General features: G+C 42.8%; 1 protein-coding gene across 4 annotated transcripts in view; it reads left to right on the top strand.

Moving 5' to 3' along the window:
• MPZL1 (myelin protein zero like 1) overlaps positions 1–22,266 on the top strand; it is a 41,939-nt gene that overhangs the window by 1,986 nt on the left and 17,687 nt on the right. For 3 of the 4 annotated variants that reach the window (XR_010375670.1, XM_064468938.1, XM_064468960.1), the window contains exons 2-3: positions 16,260–16,420; positions 19,664–19,877. Coding sequence is in view for 3 of the 4 variants with exons in the window: in XM_064468938.1 (XP_064325008.1) it covers positions 16,260–16,420; positions 19,664–19,877 (375 nt within the window). In the remaining variant the exon portion in view is untranslated. Of the gene's footprint in view, positions 1–16,259; positions 16,421–19,663; positions 19,878–21,097; positions 21,385–22,266 lie in introns of those variants that run through there. The other variant, XM_064468951.1, reaches the window with a different exon arrangement.

Raw genomic sequence — 22,266 nt, 5'->3', positions numbered from 1 at the left:
GCCTTTCAGCCTGCATGTTTCCTTCCAGTTCCTGCTGTTTTTGAAGTACCCTCTTTCTGTTCCCCTTTCCTCATGCTGGATTTTCACGCAGTGAGAGGTTCAGAAATCAAAAACTGCCAAGCAAAAGGGCAGGAGTAGCATTTTCAGATGGCTGGTTCCACTCACTTGCTTGGATGTGATGTGTCGCTGGGTAATGTGCTGCATAGTTTAGCTGCCATGGCTTGTGGCTCCTCTTGTGCCTCGATGGCGGACCTGTTCACTTTGGCCAGTCACCTGCAGCAAGACGGAAATATTACATGGGGGGCTGTGTTGTATGGGCTATGTTTAACATCACAGTCTGCCAAGCCAAGCAGGTAACTGTTGCTTCACAGCTAAGTACAAATAACAGGTTTTAAGCTTATTTTCTTGTGTGCACTTGCATGCATACATTAGAAGTTCATCTTGCTTATTTAGGCTCAGTCATCTGAAAACCCGAGTGCTTCATTTACTTGTAAGAATGATCATTGCCAAATGTACTGTTTGTGATCCTGTGGACGTTTGTGGCATAAGTAGTTAATCTAGGTATAATCTCTTGTACGGGTGGGTGAGCCTTGAACAGCTAGTCAAAAGTATCAAGAAAATGGGTTATTTTGCAATCCTGAATTTGTAAGCCAGGTAAGTGTCACGTAAGGTGATATGTGTTTAACATGAGGGTGGTGCCTGATTGCTTCTGAAAGTCTTAAAGAATGTCTAGACGTTACATAGGAAAGAATATTATAGAATATTATTGATACTTCTGCTATTCTTTTTGATGCTAACAAAGCCTGATATCTTTTATTTTCCTTCTCCTGTTACCCCTTTTATACACACTCACATACGTATGTGCACGTACACACAGGTCAGTACCGAGCAGAGGAGTATTGGGATATTAAATAGCTCAAGTACCTAATGCTGCTTAGAGCTCACCTGCACATTTTAGTTGCTGCTTGAAATGTCTCATGAAAATAACAGCATAAGTCAGGGTTGCAATGCTCACTTTGTGTTTGTGCCAGGTTTAGTCACAATTGTTTATTCACTGTGTCAGAAGCTGTTAGTTCTTTTAAGCTGAGTGCACTGAAGCTGCAGGTGGGAAGACTTCCTTGCCTGCAGCACTAAGTGAGTTCTGCAAAGGGAAAAGGTGATGAGGTGGATAAACTCTTCCCTCTGCTGGTTGGGGTGAGGATGGGACTGCTGCTCAGGTCACCTCGCCTGCAGTAGGAAGTAGTTCTTGAATATGTTGAAAAGACTGTAGCTTAATGTTTTGGTGATAAAATGTGGGTAGCCTTGTAAAATGGTTAGGTTCTTCGTGACCCCAGCCACACAACAGTCCTCTCTCTCTGTGTAAATAACGATGCGCATGGCTCTCTTCCTTGTTAGCTGAATTGCAACTGGTTGCATTAAGCAGCAGTTCCACTGCCTGGCTGTGGGCTGATCTTATCCTGACTGATAATAGTTGGTGGTGAACATCCTGTGTACCATACAGGGTACCTTCAGTCTAGGTGGAAGACCAAAGAAATGAAACGTAGTTTTACGAAGCAGAGATCTTGTACTTAAAGGACCTTTCAGTATCTTGAAATCTTGAACAATTTTAATCTGAGTAGTTTCTAAACAATTATTACTTTGCTAGAGAGGTGCTGTATAGGTTTTCATGAAGTCATCCATCTAAAGCTTATTATTAGCACCCATAGCAGGAATTCTGAGTGTGGTATGATGCGATGTGGTTTGATTGTGTATAGCGTACATGGCTCTTTCTACCACTTGCGTGGAATTAACTGATAAATTAGCAAAGTAAACAGTCTTGTATGCAAAAAAAATACCCCAACTATTGAATGCTAACTCAGGATATCCTAGGAATACATCAAAAAAGCTGGAAGCTCTGGGTATGAAAACATTTGCATCCTTAAGATTTGTGTCTCCTTTTTTTTTGTTGTTTATTTATCTTCATTTCTTTGCTGACCTGGGTTAGTGTGACCCTGCATGTAGTGGTTAGCACGATGGAGAGGATGCTAACGTCTTGCGTAAGAGGAAGCTATGGCAGGAGAGGACAAGAAGTTCTGACCTGGCTTTGCTGCTGGTAAAGAGCCTTGGAGAACTGGTGACTTCAGTGATTTACTCTTATCGCAAAACAGCAGTTACTTAGAAAAGCAAGTGTTTACTCAGACTAGGGTTTAGTAGTAAGCTGTACCCATAGCACGAATGCTGTGGGTATGCATTTTGGGGCAGGAGCAACATCAGTATTGTTTGCTGTCTGAGCTTGTTGAAAGATGATCCTTCAGCCAGGTGATTTCCCCTGGTTCCACTGATTATTGTTTTTTATTTTATTTTTCCCCAACTCTTATAACTTTGAAGTGTCAGGATCATTCTGTTACTTGTCTTGAATAAGCCAGTTGTTTTTTTATTGACGATGTTTATATCAAGTAACTGTTGGTACTCTTTGGCTGGGATAGAATTAATTTTCTTCATAGCAGCTTGTTATGGTGCTGTGTTTCGGATTTGTGATGAAAACAGCCTTGATAACACACCAGTGTGTTACATTGGTTACTCGTTTTACATTGGCTTACACAGTGCCAAGGCCTTCTCTGCTTCTCACCCCACCCCACCAGCAAGGAGGCTGGGGGTACACAAGAAGCTGGGAGGGGACACAGCCAGGACAGCTGACCCCAGCTGACCAGAGGGATATCCCAGACCACAGGACATCATGCTCAACAATAAAAGCTGTGGGGGGAAGAAGTAGGAAGGGGGGCATGTTCAGAGTGATGGCATTTGTCTTCCCAAGTCACCGTTATACATGATGGAGCCCTGCTTTCCTGGAGATGACTGAGCACCTGCCTGACAACAGAAAGCAGTGAATGAAAGCTTTTGCTTTACCTATTAAACAGTGTTTATCTCAACTGATGAGTTTTCTCACTTTTACCCTTCCAGTTCTTTTCCCCATCCTGCTGGGGGGGAATGAGTGAGCAGCTAGGTTACAGCTGAGCTGCCCACTGGGGTTAGCCCACAACCTTTGTATATTGTTCCCTTTTGCTGCCGTGCCTTTCAGCTCCTGCGTTTTTATTTCGCTGTTGAGTTGGCACTTTCCAGTTGGTGCTGCTGCAAGGTTTTGGCTTGAAGTACGTAAGGAAAACAGGAAGGCTAATTGTTCTCATGAACTCTTACCTCCAACCCTGTGGAAAAAGTTTCTTTACAGTACATCTGCTGATGCTTTACATGTGTGGTGTTAAGGGACATTAAGGGAGCTTGCCCTGAAACATTAGTTACACCCTACCTTCAGTGTTTAAAATCTAAATGAGGTTCTGATCCTTAAGGGTGGTTTACACTCTAGGCAGCATGGCAGTTGTGTGGATGGTGGCTCGTGGCTCTTACCCAAGTACTTTCACTTCATGAGGTGGAGGAAAATCAGGGCAGGTGAAGTCCAGGTAGGTGAAACAGCTAGTGCCAGAGTTGTTTATCTTCAGTTGGCTGGAAGCCATCTGTTGTACTTTTCAGTAACTTATTTTTGTAATGTGTGCAAGTAAAAGATGGTGAATGAGGCTCCTTCTTGGTAATAAATTCTATAAGGCCACACGTGCGGCAGGATTTTAAAAAAATCTGACTGGTTACTATGTCTTGAAGTTGTCTGATAGAGGTCTTACAGGATTGCTTGACTCTTTCAGTGTGGAAGATGTTGAGATGATGGCTGCGTGGAGCTGCTGCATATTCTGCTGCATAACAAAGTCAGCACATGCATGGGCAAAGGTGCTGATCTAATCAAATGAATAGCTCTAGAAATTACCTCATATGTGTAAACTGGGGAAGTGATGTAGAGTGTGCTACAAGGGAGGCCATAAACACTTTGCTAAGGAGAAACGTTCCTGGGAAGAGCCAGCTGAAGCAGCTTCCTAACCTTGCTTGGCTGTTGTTGTTGTACAAATATGGTGTACAGTGGACTGGGTTAGCGCGTTGGTCTGATTTAAAAGAAGACAACAGGAAAAGGGCTGTTTTGAACATGGATTCGTTCTGGTCAGATTCGTCATGTTTTAAGTGGGCATGGGAGCTATTTAAATTGGCACTGCCACTGACAAATTCTTGTTGAAACAATGCTTTGAAATGCATAGCATGGGCTTTTTCTTTTGTTTTTTGTGGTTGTGCTGCTGCAGGTTATAGCTAGCTATGAGTTTGCCCAGCAAGCAAGTCAGCAAGTTTGGTTAGCAAGTAAGTGTAAGATTGCTGTGAGCAAGGTGCCAGAGCTGGCTGCAGGCATTCAGCAGTCAGTGGAGCAGTAAGGGGTCTGCTCCTCAGAGCTTTGAAATTTGCTTGAACTGCTGCAAGTAAGTCTCTAGTTACACCAGAACCGACTGGCTGTGTGACTTGAGTACCCTGTTAGCTGAGGAGGGTAATCACTCGGGTGACGTAGTTTCACCTCTCTCCTTGCTGTTAACTGATGGGATTTTATTTAACAGGTTTTAATGGGGTTCCTCTGTATGAAGGGGAAAAAAACCGCATGTTCACCTCTCAGGCTGGTGGAAATACCAATATTTGGTGAGAGATGGACATGATGCTGGGTCAGGAATGATGACAGCTGGGAGTGACTGGTACTGAAGTGCTGCTACTACTACCTTTGGTTCAAAGTGCATCTTCTGCAAATATTTCTTGGTGTATTGTCATGGTTTAACCCCAGCTGAAAACTAAGCACCACGCAGCCGCTCGCTCACTCCCCCCCTGGTGGGATGGGGGAGAGAATCAGAAGACTAAAAGTGAGAGAACTTGTGGGTTGAGATAAAGACAGCTTAACAGGGAAAGCAAAAGCCACGCACACAAGCGAAGCAAAACAAGGAATTAATTCCCTACTTCCCATGGGCAGGCAGATGTTCAGCCATTTCCAGGAAAGCAGGGCTCCATCATGCGTAACAGTTACTTAGGAAGACAAATTCCATGGCTCCAAACATCCACTCGCCTTCCTCCTTCTTCCCCCAGCTGCTTATGCTGAGCATGATGTCATTTGGTATGGAATATTGCTCTGGTCAGTTGGGGTCAGCTGTCCCAGCTGTGTCTCCTCCCAACTTCTAGTGCACCTGGCAGAGCATGGGAAGCTGAAAATTCCTTGACTTAGTGTAAGCACCGCTTGGCAATAGCTAAAACATCTCTGCATTATCAAGGCTGATTTTAGCACAAATCCAAAACATAGCCCCAAAGTAAGTATTACGAAGAAAATTAACTCTGTCCCAGCCAAAATGAGCACATGTATGTAGATTTGTTGTCACTGAGTTGGTTGCCACTTGGTGGATTGATTATTGTAAAAAGGGAAAGAAAGGGCAGCTTCTTATGTCAGTTTGATATGTAGCCTTTTGCACTGTATCTCCTTGTGAAATTTGCATACCCACATCCTAAATTCTACTGCCTAGTTTGTTTTGAGATTGGTAGTTTCCACACTGCTAATACTAGATCTTGTCAAAAAGATGCTGCATGCCATCGGCAGTTGACAACATGACTGATACTTTTAACACAGTTTCACTTGAAATAGTACTAATAGCTAGTGCTGACCTAGGAGGAAGGAACCTTTGATCCAGCCAGTGATGTGTCCATCTCTACTGTCCACACCTTGTGGGTTTTTTTGTTTAGTTTTTTTGTCTACAACTTCTGATCCTTAACACTGTAACTTCTTTAGTAGACATTGTGACAGTTTTAGTGGGTTGCTATAGTAATTTTAAGAAATGTTTGTGATTATGGGATGCTTTCTTCACTCTCTCTGCCATGTGTTGAGTGTGCATACCCAGCTTCTCTCAGTCCTTCACGTAAGCAAGCTTAATGATATCCTTTTCTGTGGGGAAAAAACTTGGTGTGTTTCAAGGATACTCTTCTAAGATGTACTCTTTATCTTCTTGTTCTGTGTAGCCCTTCTTTAATCTTAATTCCCACTTTCTGGAATCTTTCCGTGTGCCCAAGGAATAATCTGCTGTGTGTGTTAGTGACTATGTTAGTATTGCAAGATTAGAGGTAGAACAGTTGCCATCAGCTGTTCCAGTAACCCTTTGTACTTTGAATGGGTTTACCTAACTTGCCTTTTGGGTTTTTCTCTGTTTTGGTTTGACTTTGTCAACAAGAACTGATTACTTGAATTTGAACACATGTAAACTTACTTGTCACGGAAGGAAAACCACTTAAGGGCTGTTGAACGAAAAAATATGATGTCTGGTTTAGAAAGTACCTGAGCTGCTGATTGGTGTCTCAGTTTCCAGCATGGGCAGGGAAGTATTGTTCTGTGATCCCCAAGGAAAAGTTACTAGAACAGGGCTAGATGTTATTGGCCTCAAGACTAAATAAGCATCTGCCTAACCCTGACAAATGACTGACTGTAATTGGCACATGAAGCAGTGCAACCATAGTGCTTGTTCATGGATCTATCTCAGCACCTTTACAAGCATCACAACTTTATGCATTCCAGGTTGAGAGAGTGATACACCAGTAAAATGATTACTTCAGGATGGAACAAGAAATCGGTGGCCTGGCCAGCAAGGGAGCTCAGATGTTCTTTGCTGTTTCTTATGCTTGTTCCTCATTTCTGCTTAAAAGCATGGGCTTTGGAAGTAAATCGCAGCATAGGTAGTTCTGCTGTCCCTCAGTAGAACAGTGAGCAGCTCTGTATCGTGTGGAGGAGACCACTTGAAAAACTGACTCTATAGCATGGGAGTTGAAGGTGGTACCTAAGCTTAGTGACTCTGAAGACTTTAAGTTCTGTCAGAGTAAGTGAACGGAGGTGTACAGGGCTGAGATACAAGGATGTTATTGACTGGTTGGACAGCTTTGCCACAGCCTGCTTAAGGCTTCTCAGTGAAACTGTTTTCTTTTCACTTGAGGTGGCAAGATGCTATTTTTTTTTTTCCCTCATTGTTGAATCAGGCAGAGCTTAGCTGAAAGTGAATGATGTGTTAGCAGATGCTCTTCTGAGCTTGTCTCTGCTCAGGGGATGAATGTTCCCAGCAGAAAGGCACCAGGAGGTGGTAGGTGTTCATGGGCCAGGTGTCAGCAGCTTTTCCTTCTGTTTCATAGAGCTGGTAGGGTGCTGCAGGACCGGCTGTGTTACTGAAGACAGGAAGCTCCCTTTCCTTCAGCAGCCTGAATTACTTGAGATTGGCAACCTGGGGAGCTATTGCAGCAGCAGCAAAAAGCTATTCTGGTGACTGGCATTTGAGAGTGAAACCAAGCTCTTCTGCCCTCCTTTGAGGCAGTAGAATTTAGTTTTAGTTGCTTTGAAACTTAGATGTCAAGACTGATTGGTGCGACTTTGTCTAGTCGTCATTTCTGTAGCTGATGTGGCACCTCTGCGATAACATTTAAGAAAGGACAAAGCACCATACAGGTGGGGAGGAGTGAGGGGAGAAAAAGTGTGAGGAAAAACACTACAAACCCCAGGGTGAGAGAAGGAGGAGGGGAGAAGGTGCTCCAGGCACTGGGGCAGAGATTCCCCTGCAGCCCCTGGAAGTTCTGGGAGAGACCACAGTGGAGCAGGTGTTCCCCAGCAGCACGTAGAGGAGACCACACTGGAGCCTGTGGATGACACCAGGCTGGAGCAGGTTCTCCTGAAGGACTGCAAGCTCATGGGAAGAACCCATGCTGGAGCAAGGAAAGGTGTGAGGAAAAAGGAGCTCTTAGGGACTGACCACAGCCCTCTATCTCCCCTGTGGCTGCCTGGGAATGGGAGGAAGTAGAGGAGTTGGGAATGAAGGAATGAAGTTGAGCTGGGGTGGGGGGGAAGGGGTAGAGGGAAGGTATTTTAAGTTTTTGTCTTTGTTTTGCACCATCCAACTCTATTTTAATTGGCAATAAATTAAATTAATTTTCCCCAAGTCAAGTCTGTTTTGCCTGGGAGAATAACTGGTAAGTAATCTCCCTGTTCCTTATCTCTAGCCACGACCATTTTCATCATATTTTCTCTCCCATCCTGTTTGGTAAGGAATAGTGAGAGAGCAGCTGAGTGGGCACCTGGCAGCCAGTCAAGGTCAACTCACCACAATGACATGCAAGATTATATATGTAGAAGTATATATGTATATGTACATTTTTATGTGTATACATCTAATAAGACTTCAGACCAGATAACGCCATGATGGATTTCTGGTGTGGAGATGGTCAGATAGTCTATTTTTTGTTATGCTGATGTATGTGGCTCCTTAATACTTGTGTTTTGTCCTTATGAAATACAGCATTGTTTGCTCCTAGGTAGAATGGCCGGCATGGATTTAACTTCCATGTTAAGGCTAAATGATGTCAATGAATTCTTTGTGTGGAAATTTAATCCAGCGACTGGATACTTTAACAGATCTTATGGAGTTTGAGGAACGATTTGGGCATGTCTATTCCTGTCTAAGATCATGAAAGCTAGGATTTCACCACTAGGTATTTTACCTACAGTGAAGAAATCATGGCCTATGGGGGTGTAAGTGGATACAATTGCAGTAGGGGACTGGACTATAGCTTTGTGCTGATTTTCTGAAATGTTTTGCAGGGGTCTTGCTGCTGCTGTTCTATGCTGATTGTACAGGGAAACTTTTGTGGGAGAAAGAACTAAATGTCATGCAACTCTAGTTAAGAGTGATGTTAACATTAACCTTTGATGTTTCACAACACACTTGACATTAAGGGTATTTCTTAATGAAAACACTGTTTCACAAGTGTGTATTGTTTTTGTGACTTAAGACCCCTAGTCATTAGGAAATCCCACATCCTCCTTTCTGATGAAACTTCAGGGCTCCTGGGGAAACCATAGTGAACATATCGGTACACTGACTTTCCTGTTGTTTTATTGAGACCTTTAAATATCAGCTGCTCAGACTCTGTTGTATTAACGCATTTCTTTCCATTTTCCTGCTCTGCAACTCTTGTCATGAACTTGTTACCTGTAACAGCCTGTCTGATTCTTTTAATCTTTCTTTCATCAGACTTTTTTATTATTTCTTGATCTTTCTTCTATAAGAGGCTTTATAAATAAAATTATATAAATTACTGTATTACCAGGCACCTTTAAGATAAACAAGGCAACTTGCTTGGATTAATTAATAAACTGATGACTAGCCATTTCAAGAGGAAGGGAGAGCAACACTTTTCCCTGTGTAGGATGGGAACTTGAGCAGTTGTAAGCATCCAGTATTTAGTGATCTGATAAAAGTTTCCACTTAGGCTGTGTTTGTGCTTGTAGAAATAAGATGCCTGTGATTACAGTGTTAGTTGTTTGCATTCATAGCTTGTTAAGACTCCTAGTGATCAAGCCGAGTTGGATCCAGCAGAATCAAGTTTATTTTTGTGTGTTCATAGCCTTAATTAACAGAACTTTTTCATTGGATCCAAGATCTCAGTGGAGGCTATGGTCTACAAATAAATTTTAAATAGGGGTGTGTTAATCAGTGTAAACCTTCAGTGCAAGGAAGGATTTCCTTGTGATGTGCTACCAAACCATATTTTCAACCTTTGCCTAGTAGAATGGGCCCCGTATTTCTGTATACAAAAGTGTGGAATAAAAACAGTTCTTGCCCAAAAGATATATATATATATATCTATATGTAAAAAAACTATATATATATAAAACTAGTATGAAACAAGTATAAGCAACCAGGGTGCACAAGTAAAAGTAGAAAAAAACCCACATCAGCTTTAGTAGGCATTGACATCTAGCACTGGCAGCTTGGGCACTGTTGGGTTTATACAGGTGCTGTTTCTAAACATTTTGGAGGCACTTAAGGGAGCTTGAAGGAAGTGAAATAAGTTTGCCGGTTTTGAGCAGATCCTCCCAAGTGTGAGGAACAGTGTTTAGGAGAAGGTGCTACAATGTGGTTTTGAAAACTAATGATATGGATGCTATAGCATGGTTGGGGGCAAGAGTCTCTTAATACTGAAACCGGGATAAATGCTTGGTGTCAGTTAAATGACTGTAGCATACGTAAGTGAATCTCTGTAACCCCATATAACCTTGTTGTGTCAACTCATGACCTTGTAACTTGTTTCTGGGGAGTGGATCATAATTCGTATATTATTGTGTTTAATAGAGTATATAGCTTTGAATGTAAGCAGTCAGTGGTAGCGGACAAGGAGAAGAATCCGGCCTTTGACCAGTAAGATAGCCAGTCACATAGGGTGAGTCTTCTGTGCAGGTTAAGTTGCCAGCCATATGTGAGGTGATTCTCAGCTGACCTGGCCAAAGATGTCCCACAGAGGACACCTATGAGGAGGACTCCCATCAGCATGCTGTAGATAGCAACTGGCCATCTTCTGTAAGAGTTTTTTGATCAAGGTGAACCCCATTTCAAAGATACCAGTTAAATCCACTTACCAGTGCAATGCTGCAGTCTGTCATGTTACTCAGGTGAAAACAGGAAGCTTGACTGCTCTTAATCTCACTGAAAGCTAAACAGTTAACCACAGTTTGGTTAACTAACTAGGTGCAAACTCCTGTGGTTATAAATGCTTGCTTGTTATAAATTTTGAATGACCTTATCTTCCTGTGCTTTGCTGCTTGGTAACTGTAAAGGCTTCTTCTGCAGGGGTGATTTCAGAGCAGTATGTGCCACTCTTAAGAGTATTGGTGAGGGCACTGAGCCTGGGGTTTGTGAGCTGGGCCAGGGCTGAACTGTCTGAGAATGTAGCTTTTTCACTAGTTTCATGTAACTTGGCAGACATGCTGGTGTTACTATGAAGAAATTGAGAAGCTCTGCATCTTCAGATCTGCTTAAGCTACTGGAGAGCTGCACCTTCATGGTTAGGAAGGTCTTGTTCATTCACAGCAAGTAAGTTAAAAACAGTGTTAAGTCAATAAAGTTGCTTAGGTGGTGATGCTGTATAATAAATAATGGTTGCTCTGGACCTACATACGTTGAGTTCTACGTCTTCTATAGTCAGTTCAGGGTCAGTGACAGACTGGTAAGTATCGCAGTTCCTGGTAACCAGACTGCTGAGGGTGACATTAAGAGTACATGAACTGTTTTAGTCTCATTTAGCATGAGCTGACAACTTGGTATTGACAAAAATGTCAGACTGAGACTGTCCTTTGAACATAAGGAGACAGATCCTGAGCAGAGACACAGATCTGAATAGTCAGTGCAGTGATGGGAGCTGGACTTGTTTTGCAGATGAGATCCGTGAGACAAGATGCTGAGGAAAGAGAGACCTGAGAATAGAGGGAGTGTTGATGAAGAATGAAAATCCATCATGGGAACAATAAGAAAAGATTAGTAAGTAAGGGTAGTAAGATTATTAAACTAGTAAGAATATGGGTGTTGTGTCCTATTTCAAGAATAGGAGGATTGTCTGAGAAGGAGGCTGAGGATGGAGTCATTTCATTGAAGTGGGGCTGAACAGTTGGTGAGAGTTGATGTAGCTGGAGTAAAACTGCTCCAGCAACACTAGAGATGAAAAAGAAATGGCTGAAGAGGCACAAGTGGGTTTTTTCAAAAAATTTTGACGGTAGGTGAGAAAAATAAAAGCATCTTTCTAATGGAAAGAAGAATTAAAGCAGTTGAAGGCTAGAAGAGATATTCAGGGGGAAATATTTGGGTTAGGGGCAGTTGGACAGGGTGACGGGATCAAGGAAGATCTATGGGAGGAGAGCAAATGTTTATCTTTGCCCTATGTACCTTACGGACCTTCCCTTCCTAAAGCTCTCTTCTCTCTCAGACAGTTCCTCTCAAGAGGAAAAAAATTATCACAGGAGACTAAGGCTGAGTAAGCTTGAGGAAAGGAGCAGTGGGTAAGTGTGACTGGAATATGACTCAACATTCAACTTTCTCCAACTGAAGTATTTAAATAGATGGGGAGCTGTAAGAAGCATGTAGTCCTGGCAAATGTAGAAAGAGAAGGAAAAGAGCTAGAGCTGGAGATGGTCCCTGTGGATCATCTTATGGCAGAGGAGGCCAAAGAGTTCGAGGTAGTGGGAACTGCTACCATATCAGTGAAAGTGTGGGACTAGAGGGCTAAGGGTGAACAATTTTCAAATGTTATGGCCTCTCTACTACTCCCAAACAATCGTGTTAAGATTTGAGGAGCTTATGTCTCATGCTGTAAGACAACAGAAGCAGGAAAAATTTTGTTGAGGCAGCACACACTGAAAGAGCAAATAAAGTGAGGCATCATTTTTAGGCTAGGGGAGAGAACAAGCAAAGCATGAAGTTCAGACAATAGGACACATGAAAATTAAACTGGCTGGAAATATCTGTACAAGATTACATAGTTCCTGCCTTCCTAGACTGTAGGGAGAAGTTGGATCTGTTTTTTTTTTTCTTTTGCTTCACTACAGTTCTCTCACGGGTTGCTTGTGAGTTAGAACAGTGACTTCTTTAGATTAAGCAGATCTGTGCTACCCACTGCCTGTACGTGGCAAGGAGTTCTCTGTACCATGTACAAGCATACAATGTCTGTGCAGACTCTTTTCTTCCTATGCAAATGCTGAGGGCATCTTGCTTTTATGCTTGAAAGGGAGGCCTGTTCTGTGGCTTGGACTAAAACAGTGGATTTTAGTGGTTTTTTTCTTTTCTACTCCATTAGCTGGAAAAAATACATAAAGCACAGCAGCTCTGAATTCATTTCATTGAATTGCTAGAAGCCTTTGTATGTTCCAAGTAAATATTTGGTAATTGTTTACAAAAGAATATTTTTTGGCCCATAGTCAGAATATGTACAAGAAAAAGGAAGATTTGATACAACCTCTTGATGAAAATCCCCCTCCCTTCAGGTGCTGGTTCTCTTTCACTCATTTGAAATGAGAGCAGTGATGACAAGGGGAGTCAAGGGATCAGGGATAGCCTGACAGGGCTGAGGAGTTAGTGAGTTTGAGAAGTGAACAGCATGGACGGACTCTGAACAGCAAAGTGTATGAATGGTGGTTTTTCCTGGTTTTGGTTATTGTAATTAAACTGGCATGCTTAATTCTCCCACCCCTGCAGTGCTTGCATGCTCATTCCATGTCGTCTGGGCATTTGCTCTGCCTTCCCCTGGCTTGCCATGCTGGTTGGGTGAGAGACAGTTGTTCCTAAGAAGCCATGCACATAATTACTGTTGCTTGTACCCAGATGGCCAGGGTGTCTTCATCCCTTTCATTGCTCAGCCTTTTCATTGACTGAACAACAGCTCCAGAGCTTGCAGGTGGTCTGTATTGCAGGGCCAGCTGCCGCTACGCGCTGTGTTTGTGGCCCTGTGCTGCAGCCTGTCAGATGGAGTTGCCCAACAGCCTTGGTAGTCTTGAAGCCAGGGAAGAAGATGGGAAGTGGCACAGCTCACGTGAGCTTTGTTTTCTTGGGAACAAAGCTTAAAGTTGTGTATGTAAAAGATGGTTTCTAAAATTCTCTGTGGAGTATGGGCTTTGCTTAATTTTAAGGTCTGATAAAATAACCTGGTTTATGGCAAATCTATGCCTTAGGATGGTCATATCACTTGAAAGAAGCCTGCAGTCTAACTTTTGAAGGTGGCTGAGCTGGTAGCTCTCGCTGACTAAAAGCATGAACCCCATGATATAAGGACTAATGTAGGTGGGTTTTTCTTTCTTCCCTTTTTTTTAAACTGTCTGTCGTGGTTTAGCGACAGCTCAGCCCCACACAGTCACTCGCTCACTCCCCCACCGGTAGATGGGGGAGAGAATCAGAAGGGTAACGCTCATGGGTTGGGATAAGAACAGTTTAATAATTAAAATTAAAAGAAAACAACAACAGAAATGCAGTGTAAAGGAGAACGAGAGGCGCAAAGCCCCAGGGGAGGGGGGGTAGGGAGGGGAGAGGGGGAACGAACCGCCGAAACAAACCGCACGCGCCGCAGCCGCTCACCGCCCGCCGACCCGATGCCGCGCCGCTCCCGCGCTACAACCTGCCCCCCCCTCCATATACTGGTCATAGTGTCACGTGGTATGGAATGAACCTGCCATTGGCCAGTTGGGGTCAGCCGCCCCCGCCATGGCCCTGCCCCTCCTGCCACGCGGCAGAGTGCGGGAAGCTGGAAAGGTAGCCGACCCCCACAGTGAGGAGAATTAACCCCTTCTCAGCCAAAACCAGCACACTGTCTTTGACTGGAATCTTTCTCTTCAGTTTGCCTACTTCAAGAGCTAGTTTATTCAAGTTGAGAAATAAATCAGCTAAGATACTGAAGAATCAAAATCGTAGAATAGTTTGGGTTGGAAAGGGCATTTAAGGTTAGCTAGTCCAGTGCCCCTGCAATGAGCAGGGGTGTCTTCAACTAGATCAGGTTGCTCAGAGCCCCAGCCAACCATGACCTTGAATGTTTCCAGGGATGGTGCATCTACCACCTATCTGGGCAACCTGTGTCAGTACTTCACCACCCTCATTGTGAAAAATTTCTTCCTTATATCTAGTCTAAATCTACCCTCTTTTAGTTTAAGACCTTTAACCTCTTGTCCTGTAGCAACAGACCCTGCAAAAAGTTTGTCCTCATCTTACTTAAAGAAATCTTACAAGAATTGAAAGGCCGCAATAAAGTCTTCCCAGAGCCTTCTGTTCTCCAGGCCAAACAACCCACCTGTCTGTCTGTCCTCAGAGGAGAGGTGTTCCATCCCTCAGATCATTTCATGGCCCTCATCTGGACTCACTCCAACAGGTCCATGTCTTTCCTGTGCTGAGGGCACCAGAGCTGGATGCAGTACTCCAGGTGGGGTATCACCAGAGTGCGGTAGAGCGGTAGAATCGCCTCTGTCAGCCTGCTGGCTACGCTGCTTTTGATACAGCCCAGGATACAGCTGGCTTTCTGGGCTGCAAGCGCACATTGCTGGCTCATGACTAGCTTTTCATCCACCAGTATCCCCAAATCCTTCTCTGCAGGGCTGCTCTCAATCCCTTCATCCCCCAACCTGTACTGATAGCAGGAGTTGTCCCGACCCATGTGCAGGACTTTATACTTGACCTTGTTGAACCGCATGAGGCTCACACGGGCCCACTTCTCAAGCTTGTCCAGGGTCCCTCTGGATGACATCCTGTCCCTCATGTGTGTCAGCTGTACCACGCAGCTTGGTGTCATCTGCAGACTTGCTGATCCCACTGCTTATGTCATTGATGAAGGTATTAAACAGCACTGGTCCTAGTACAGGCACCTGAGGGACACCACTTGTCACCTGTCTCCATTTGGACATTGAGCCTTTGACCACTACCCTTTGGATCAACCATCCAACCAATTCCAAGAAGCAGGAAGGCTTGCTTTCTTCTTCTAATAAGGCAGGGAAACATCTGAATTTAAGATATTGTAGTCCAGAAATATAGAATCATGTGATCAGAGGCAGATTACTAGTACTATCTGTATGTTGAAACCCATGGTTTAATAAAAATAAAAACTTATATTTGTGTTACCATGGGCACAAGTCACATGTACGCTAGCCCACAGTGGTTTTACAAGATTTTTGCTTTTACGTGGATGCAACACAAAGGATGAAAGAAGTTCTTTTGTGATGTCACAAGATCACACTTTTTTTCTTAACATAAACTTGAGTGAATGTACAGCTGTATCTTTGCTTAAATCTGCATTGGGATAGTGTTTTTGCAGTTTAAAAGGTGCCAAATAAAGTATATGTTCAACAGGCTTTCTGAATCACGCTGAATTTCACTTACTCTGTAGGAAAACTACAGAACAAACACAATATTAACCTTGTTACTTTAAATTTGAGGAGTGGTTGTGGTCTGCTTGCTGTTTTGACTGTGCATAAGCCTCATGGTAGAAAAAAAATGAAACTACTTGCATGCTTCTGAACTATAACTGAGTAATTACTTATGAGGTCTTGCACATGGAGACCTTGAAGCACGCCAGAGAACAGAAGCAGATGGCATAGCTGGGAGCCAGAGAGGTTTACTCCTCAGCTCTCTGGAGGTAAGCTTTTGTTCTACCTACAGCTGAGAAAAACTGGAGATGGGAAACAAGATATGAGCCAGAGAGGAAACTGAGTAATAGGTGGGTCCAACATGTTAGTTCCTCCAATGGGGCTTATTTATTACAATGTCTGCTGGCAGGTAGTAGGAAAGGTTTAAACTCATCCTTTGACTTCCACAAACTGTTGTAGAGGAAACATCTGTGAATGGAAAACGTCCTGTTTCAGATAATACGAGGAAAGAGAAGTGAACTAGCCTGCTCCATGTTTGTTTGTATTGCAGGTTTAATGCAATGTCTGTGCACACATTCTCTCTTCCCCTTACAGGCAGTGTGATACAGTTACCGCTTCAGCTTCTTGGTTCTTGAATCAGCACTGATGCCGCTTGTTCTCCTTCTTTCTTTTCTTTACCTTTCCCATACAGTCAAAGTATCAGCAGTAGAGGTCAACACACCGGAGGAGATATTTGTGGAGAATGGGACAGACGCAAAGCTTCCATGCACATTTACATCTGTGGAAGTGATCAGCAGCGCAGCATCTGTTTCTTGGAGTTTCCAACCAGAGGGAGCTGCAACTCGTATCTCAGTAAGGAACAGCTATAGGGGAACAAACCTGGGAGGGGAGGCTGTGATAAGTGCGCAGAGGTCTTCTAGCTGGTTCTGAGGAGCAAGCAAATATGGATTGGAGTATCCTTCCATGTGTCCTGTCTCCATCGCTGTGATTTTTAGGGGAGCTTTTTTTAGAGTTGTTTAAGGGTATTGCCGTGTGCTAGATCTCTGCAAAGACTGGAGTGTGCAGCGGCTGTAAAATATACTGGTACTTTGCTAGTCAGAGGAGAGGGACGTTGGTGTGGTAGCAATATGTATATAGATAAGCATCTAGGAATCTTCTCCTAAGTTCTATAACCTCTTGCTCTTGAAACGAGCTGCAGGGCTGTGTGCTGAATAATAGTGGTCACAGAATTTGAACTTCCACTATTAGTGTTACATTGTGTGTTGTGCATGTTGCTTATTTTCTGCTTGTATACTGTATAGTCCCTATTTTAAAACCTTTCAAATAAGACCAGTGTCCCTGATTTCAGAACAGAATTGAATTGCTCAAATCAGTAAGTAGTTACATCCTCATATTTTACTTATTTGACAAGTAAAAAAATCAGACTAGCAAGCAGCTTAGGCTAATAATAACTGGCATCGCTCATTTCTTGTATGTTGAGCCCAAATGTGGTCAGATCCTTTGGGTGTGCACCTTCAAAGAAGTGGGTTTGGTAGGTTGTTAGCTGTCTTCTTCCTCTGTTGTGTAAGCTGTGCACATCTGAGTCTGAGCTCTCTGACACTTTTGTGTCCCTCTTATTCCTTGCCTTGAGTGAGGATGTAGAGGAAGCGGAACAAGGCACTCTGGGGCAGCAGGGAAGATGTGGGGACAGCAGGTTGCTCGGCTTGTTAGTGTTTGTCATTGTCCCTCTGCTCCAGACATGAGATAATGTGAACTCTAGGAGCCCTTCAGTGCTCAGAAGAGAGATGATCCAAAACAACATATGAGCATCTTGCTTAATATATAGAGCTCTGAATAATCAGCTTCTGAACTCTCAGTGAATAAATATTTAGTTTTGAAAAGGGAGCTCTTCTCTTTGGGAAGCCAAAGCAGTAGCTGCGCAAAAGCTTAAGGAAGTAGGGCATATTTCCTGCCAGTGTTCAACAGGATGGGTGAAAAGAAGCCATGTGTTTGTATGTTTCCACTCCCTGTAGCAATATCCACTACATATCCTGTTTCGCATCACCCTTTCCGCATCTCTGTCCAAATCCCTTATTGTAGAAATACAACTTCAGGACATAACATTTTTTTGGGAAATGAAGTCAATGCAGACATTCTACCTGTATGTAGTTACCAGCACAACTGAGAGAAACAAAATTATCTTTGAGTAGAAGTGACCCAGCATGGTCTGATGTTAATTCTCTGTTTCTTTTGAGGGACTGAGGGAGGTACAGAGGGAAGATTTTTTTTTTAATGAAGCCAAGTCATGTCAGTTACATGGCTTGGTGGGCATTAATTTGAAAGGTCAATCTCATGATCAACTTATGTCTGAGCGAAGTCCATGCTTCTCCTGAAAAGGATGGTCCTGTGCCTCTTTAGAATCAGCACTGGCAATCTTGTGGCCATGTGGTGAGGCTGACTTGACTGAAAGCTTCCCCTGCTTGTCACCTTCCCCTTCCATATGCCCAGTTATAGGGACATCTCTCCATGAATGAAACATCTGATGACAACAGACTTTCACAGTCAGCTTAAACCAGTCTAAACCCAACAGCTTTAGGTTTCAAAAGAAGTCTGTTAAATCACTTAATCATAGGCATAGAGTGGCTTGGCTTGTGTTTCAGGACATATTTTACTTTGTGATTTCCACTCCCCCAGGTGAAGACACCTAGAAAGCTGAGGAGTCTGCCTCTTGCCTTCTAGACTTCCAGTTGGATGACTCCCCCCATGCACAGGGGTGTGGTAATGCAGTGCCTCTGTGCTAAAGATTAGAATCCAGCTGGAAATGCTGCAGTCTGCAGATTTCCTCCAAAAGGTTGACGGGTGACTGCATGCTAGCAGACTTCCTACCAGATGAGATAGTTTGTTGGATTTATGCTAGCCTGTAGACAACAAATAAGTGTCAGATTGACTGCAGCACAACAGACGGTCACATGCACATACCTGATCTAGATAAGATTTGTGCTGCCCAATGATCAGGTCTGATATTCAGAGTGCAGGTCTGAGGGAGAGGATGTTGGAATGGCAAGCCTCAGATCATGGGTAGGAACAGGAAAAGATATGGAAGATGACTTGAGTGGAAAGAGGACTGGCTTGTAGCCAGTTTGTTCAGTGGCAGACAGGTCATGTCGTAAAGAAGGCTGTAGAAAGAGGAAGCTGGAATACTGTCTTAAATTTCTTTAACCATTCTCTGGAGACTGAACTGAAGAGAGTTTGGGTTGATTCTTTAAGTTTGTCTTGCTCTCTTTCAGAATATGAAATTAAGAATGAATGTGCTCTGATCCCTCTCTTAAGGTTATGGCCAGTGTTCAAACATCCCATATGACTGAAAGCAGAGTTGTCATGTAGAAGTCTATGCACTTCTACTACTGTAAATTCCAATTTTGGTCAGGTATAGTGAGGAAATATGCAATTTCTCCTCAGGTTCATTCTTCAAGGATTTTTGGTCATGTCTAGGGAGTGCAGCACCAATGTGCCACTTAGTCACCTAACAGGGAAACAGTCACTGTGAAGGTTTCTGGAAAACAACTAGGTACACTCTAAATTGCTCATGGGATTTTTTGGGGGGTGGAGGGAAGGAGGGTATTGCATGTCAATTTAGCTGTACTGCAGTTGCGAGTAACACACAGCAAAACACAAAAGAGGAAACTTGGTATCCTTTTCCTACTAGGATGCAGAAGGCTTCCTGTGCCTGAAAGGCAGCTGGCTGTGATCCAGAGCTGTTCTATCCTTTGATTATTCCCAGGTTACAGTCTTTTTTCTCTTTTCCCCACCTCTCTGTCCCCCAAACCAGGAAGAAAATCCCAAACAATCCAACCACAAAAGAAAACCAAACCAACAGAAAACCAAAACTTGCAGTCTGTTGTGTTAGTATGATCGGGGTATAAGCCATAACATGGTTATGTGATCAAGAGGCAGCAAGCTAGACTGAAGTGGTGAGGCAGGAAGAAAACAAAATCTCAAATACTAGCTGTGTGTAATACAATGGATTCTGGGAGAATGCTGTAATGGTGAGAGAAGCATTGTAGCTCTGTAATCTCTAATTGGATTGCTCTTGTATCTTCTTTTCCTTGACTGCAGTTTTTCTATTACTTTAATGGAAAGCCATACCCTGGAAAGGACATACCATTTAAAGACAGGATCACTTGGGCTGGAGATCTTAACAAGAAAGATGCTTCTATCAGTATATCAAACATGCAGTTCCGGGACAACGGCACTTATATTTGTGATGTCAAGAACCCACCTGACATTGTTGTCAAACCAGGAGAAATCCGAGTTAGAGTTGTGGAGAAAGGTATTCACCCTATATGATTTTTTTTTTTTCCTTCCCTTCTCTCTTTCTGTGTCTATATCACTTCTCTTGGGGGTGGGGGAGTAGCCTGGAGGGAACAACTATCTTTTTAATTCTCTTCTTCCAGGTCCTAATAATTGAACCAATATTCTGTCAGCTGTTTAAAAAACTGAATGTCATGCCCTTTTCCTCTATACCCACTAATTCCTATCCTTTTAACAAATATTAGCAAAAGCTGATGGAAGCCTTGATGAAAACTCATCTTCTCATTTCACAGTCCTATGAATTCTTTTTCTGTATTATGCTACATCAGGGGGTAGGATGACTTTTGAAATCTGGGGAGCAGGCAGAGAAAGTGGCAGACTTTTCTTTTTAGACGCATCCAGTATATATACTGGAAAACAAAACTAATAATCTGGCCTGAGCACATGCTGACCGACAGTGAAATGCTGCTGTCTTCCATGCAAAGGTGTTTGTGTTGGATGTGCATTCAGTCTCTTTTAATCAGATGCTCTTACAGTATCCAAGGTGACCCGTATAAACTGCAAAGGCTGGCTACTTGCAGTCATTTAAGGCTTCTGGTTAGCATTTGGTAACAATGATCACAGTTCAAGAGTGCTTATATTCTCTGTGTCTATTTAGCTCTTTATTTCCCTTGGCCATCCAAAACATTTGATTGTTCTAGCCAAGCTGGAGGTCAGCCAAAGCGTGGCTGTTCCTATGATTAATTGGTTCCTCCAGTGATCAGACTTCCAAATTTATATTTAATAAGGACAAGAATAAATGTTGAATTAATAAATGGCAGTGCTGATACAGCTATTCCATTAGATTTTAATATGTTAGGAAAGATATCTATGTATATGCTCTAATTAGAAGGATACTGCTGCTATAACAGGTGTACGCCCCTGCTCATGAGGTCGTTCCATGTACTTATGTGGGCAAAGTCTATATCTAACTCTTCACAGAGCAGTTTGAGTTGGATGGGGCCTCTGGAGGTACCGCTATCACTTAGAACTTTCTGTTTCTTGGAAGTTTGAGGTCTACATAAAACAGGGTCTGTTTATTTTCTTACAATGTATTCATAGTCTCTATAAGGAAGCAGTAAAGCAATTGCTGGTTTGGCAAAGTCAGGCTGTCTTGGCAAAGCCTCTTCAGATTTTAACCCAGGTTAAGCAAATGAAGACTGACTTCAGTAGACTAACTCAGCTGATTTTTTTCAACAGACTTGCATGCTGGCTTCCCCATAGGTGGAGCACCTGGGCAAGAGAATTTAACTGTTTCTGAAGGGATCTCTGTATTTGGCAATACTTCTCATCATCAGAAAAAAGCTGCAACAATTGTCGTCAGATCCTTTAGGAAGACCTTGAAAACAGGTTTTCAAGCTATAGCTGTAATGCAGTCTTACATTCTGACTTACCTGAAAGCACTGCTCTTGTAATAGGTTGTAACTCATCCTGAACTGAGCTGGAGAATTTTTTTCAGTTGAAATAAATACATGTTGACTCCTGTGTATATATATATATTTTTTTTACTATGCATACATCTTATTGTTCTGAATCATATGTCTAGTGTTGTAAACTGTCCAAAGCCCCATACATACTTCACACATTTAAATGACCTCATAGATGCTTGGTTAGCCTTAGGTTTTGGATTAAACATTTAGTAAGTCCCAGGCTGGTTTAACCGTTTAAAATTGCCAAGCTAAGCTAACTCAGCTGATTTTCACTGCAGTATCTACATAGTGTTTGCACAGACAGCTCCATCAATTACATTGGAAGAATTCTACTGGCAGGGATGAGAAGCAAGACTTTCCTTTCACTTGTGCATCTGAATCTGGAAAGGACTACTGTTCAAAGCCTGAATGACAGAAATTTGTGGGAATTCCAAGTCCTTACATTAGACTGCCCCTACTTGTAATAGGAAGCTACATAACACTGTGTTCAAGACAGTTTGTGTTATCTGCAGGTAGTCTATCTTTGAACTCTCATGGGGGAAAAAGATTAGAATTGTTGTATGGAACTCTTCATACTTAGCAGCAGTGGAAAACTCAGTTTCCTTCCTATTTCATAAAACTGATACTAACACGTTTTCAGTGAAAATGGAAGTTACTTTGAATTACAGTGATATTTAGTGAAAAGTTCTTTGAAAGGCTGGATTTTGGCTTGTGTTAAGCTATTAACTTAAACGTTAGCTTTCAGAGCTGGTGTTTGGTTATGTAGCTGCGACTGTCTGTTACAGTGAAGTCATTGGCTGCTCTGCAAGTACTTATGAGGAATTCATGTAACTGTGGAATGCTGAAAAATATAAGAAAAACATGGTGGGGGAGACATTCTTCAGCTGAACTATGTGGTTGTAAAATTGTGGGAGCTTTTCTATAGTCTGTTGGACCATG

Source organism: Phalacrocorax carbo, chromosome 1, assembly GCF_963921805.1.
Source record: "Phalacrocorax carbo chromosome 1, bPhaCar2.1, whole genome shotgun sequence".
NCBI lineage: Eukaryota > Metazoa > Chordata > Aves > Suliformes > Phalacrocoracidae > Phalacrocorax > Phalacrocorax carbo.
This window is presented reverse-complemented; position numbering and strand designations above follow the sequence as displayed.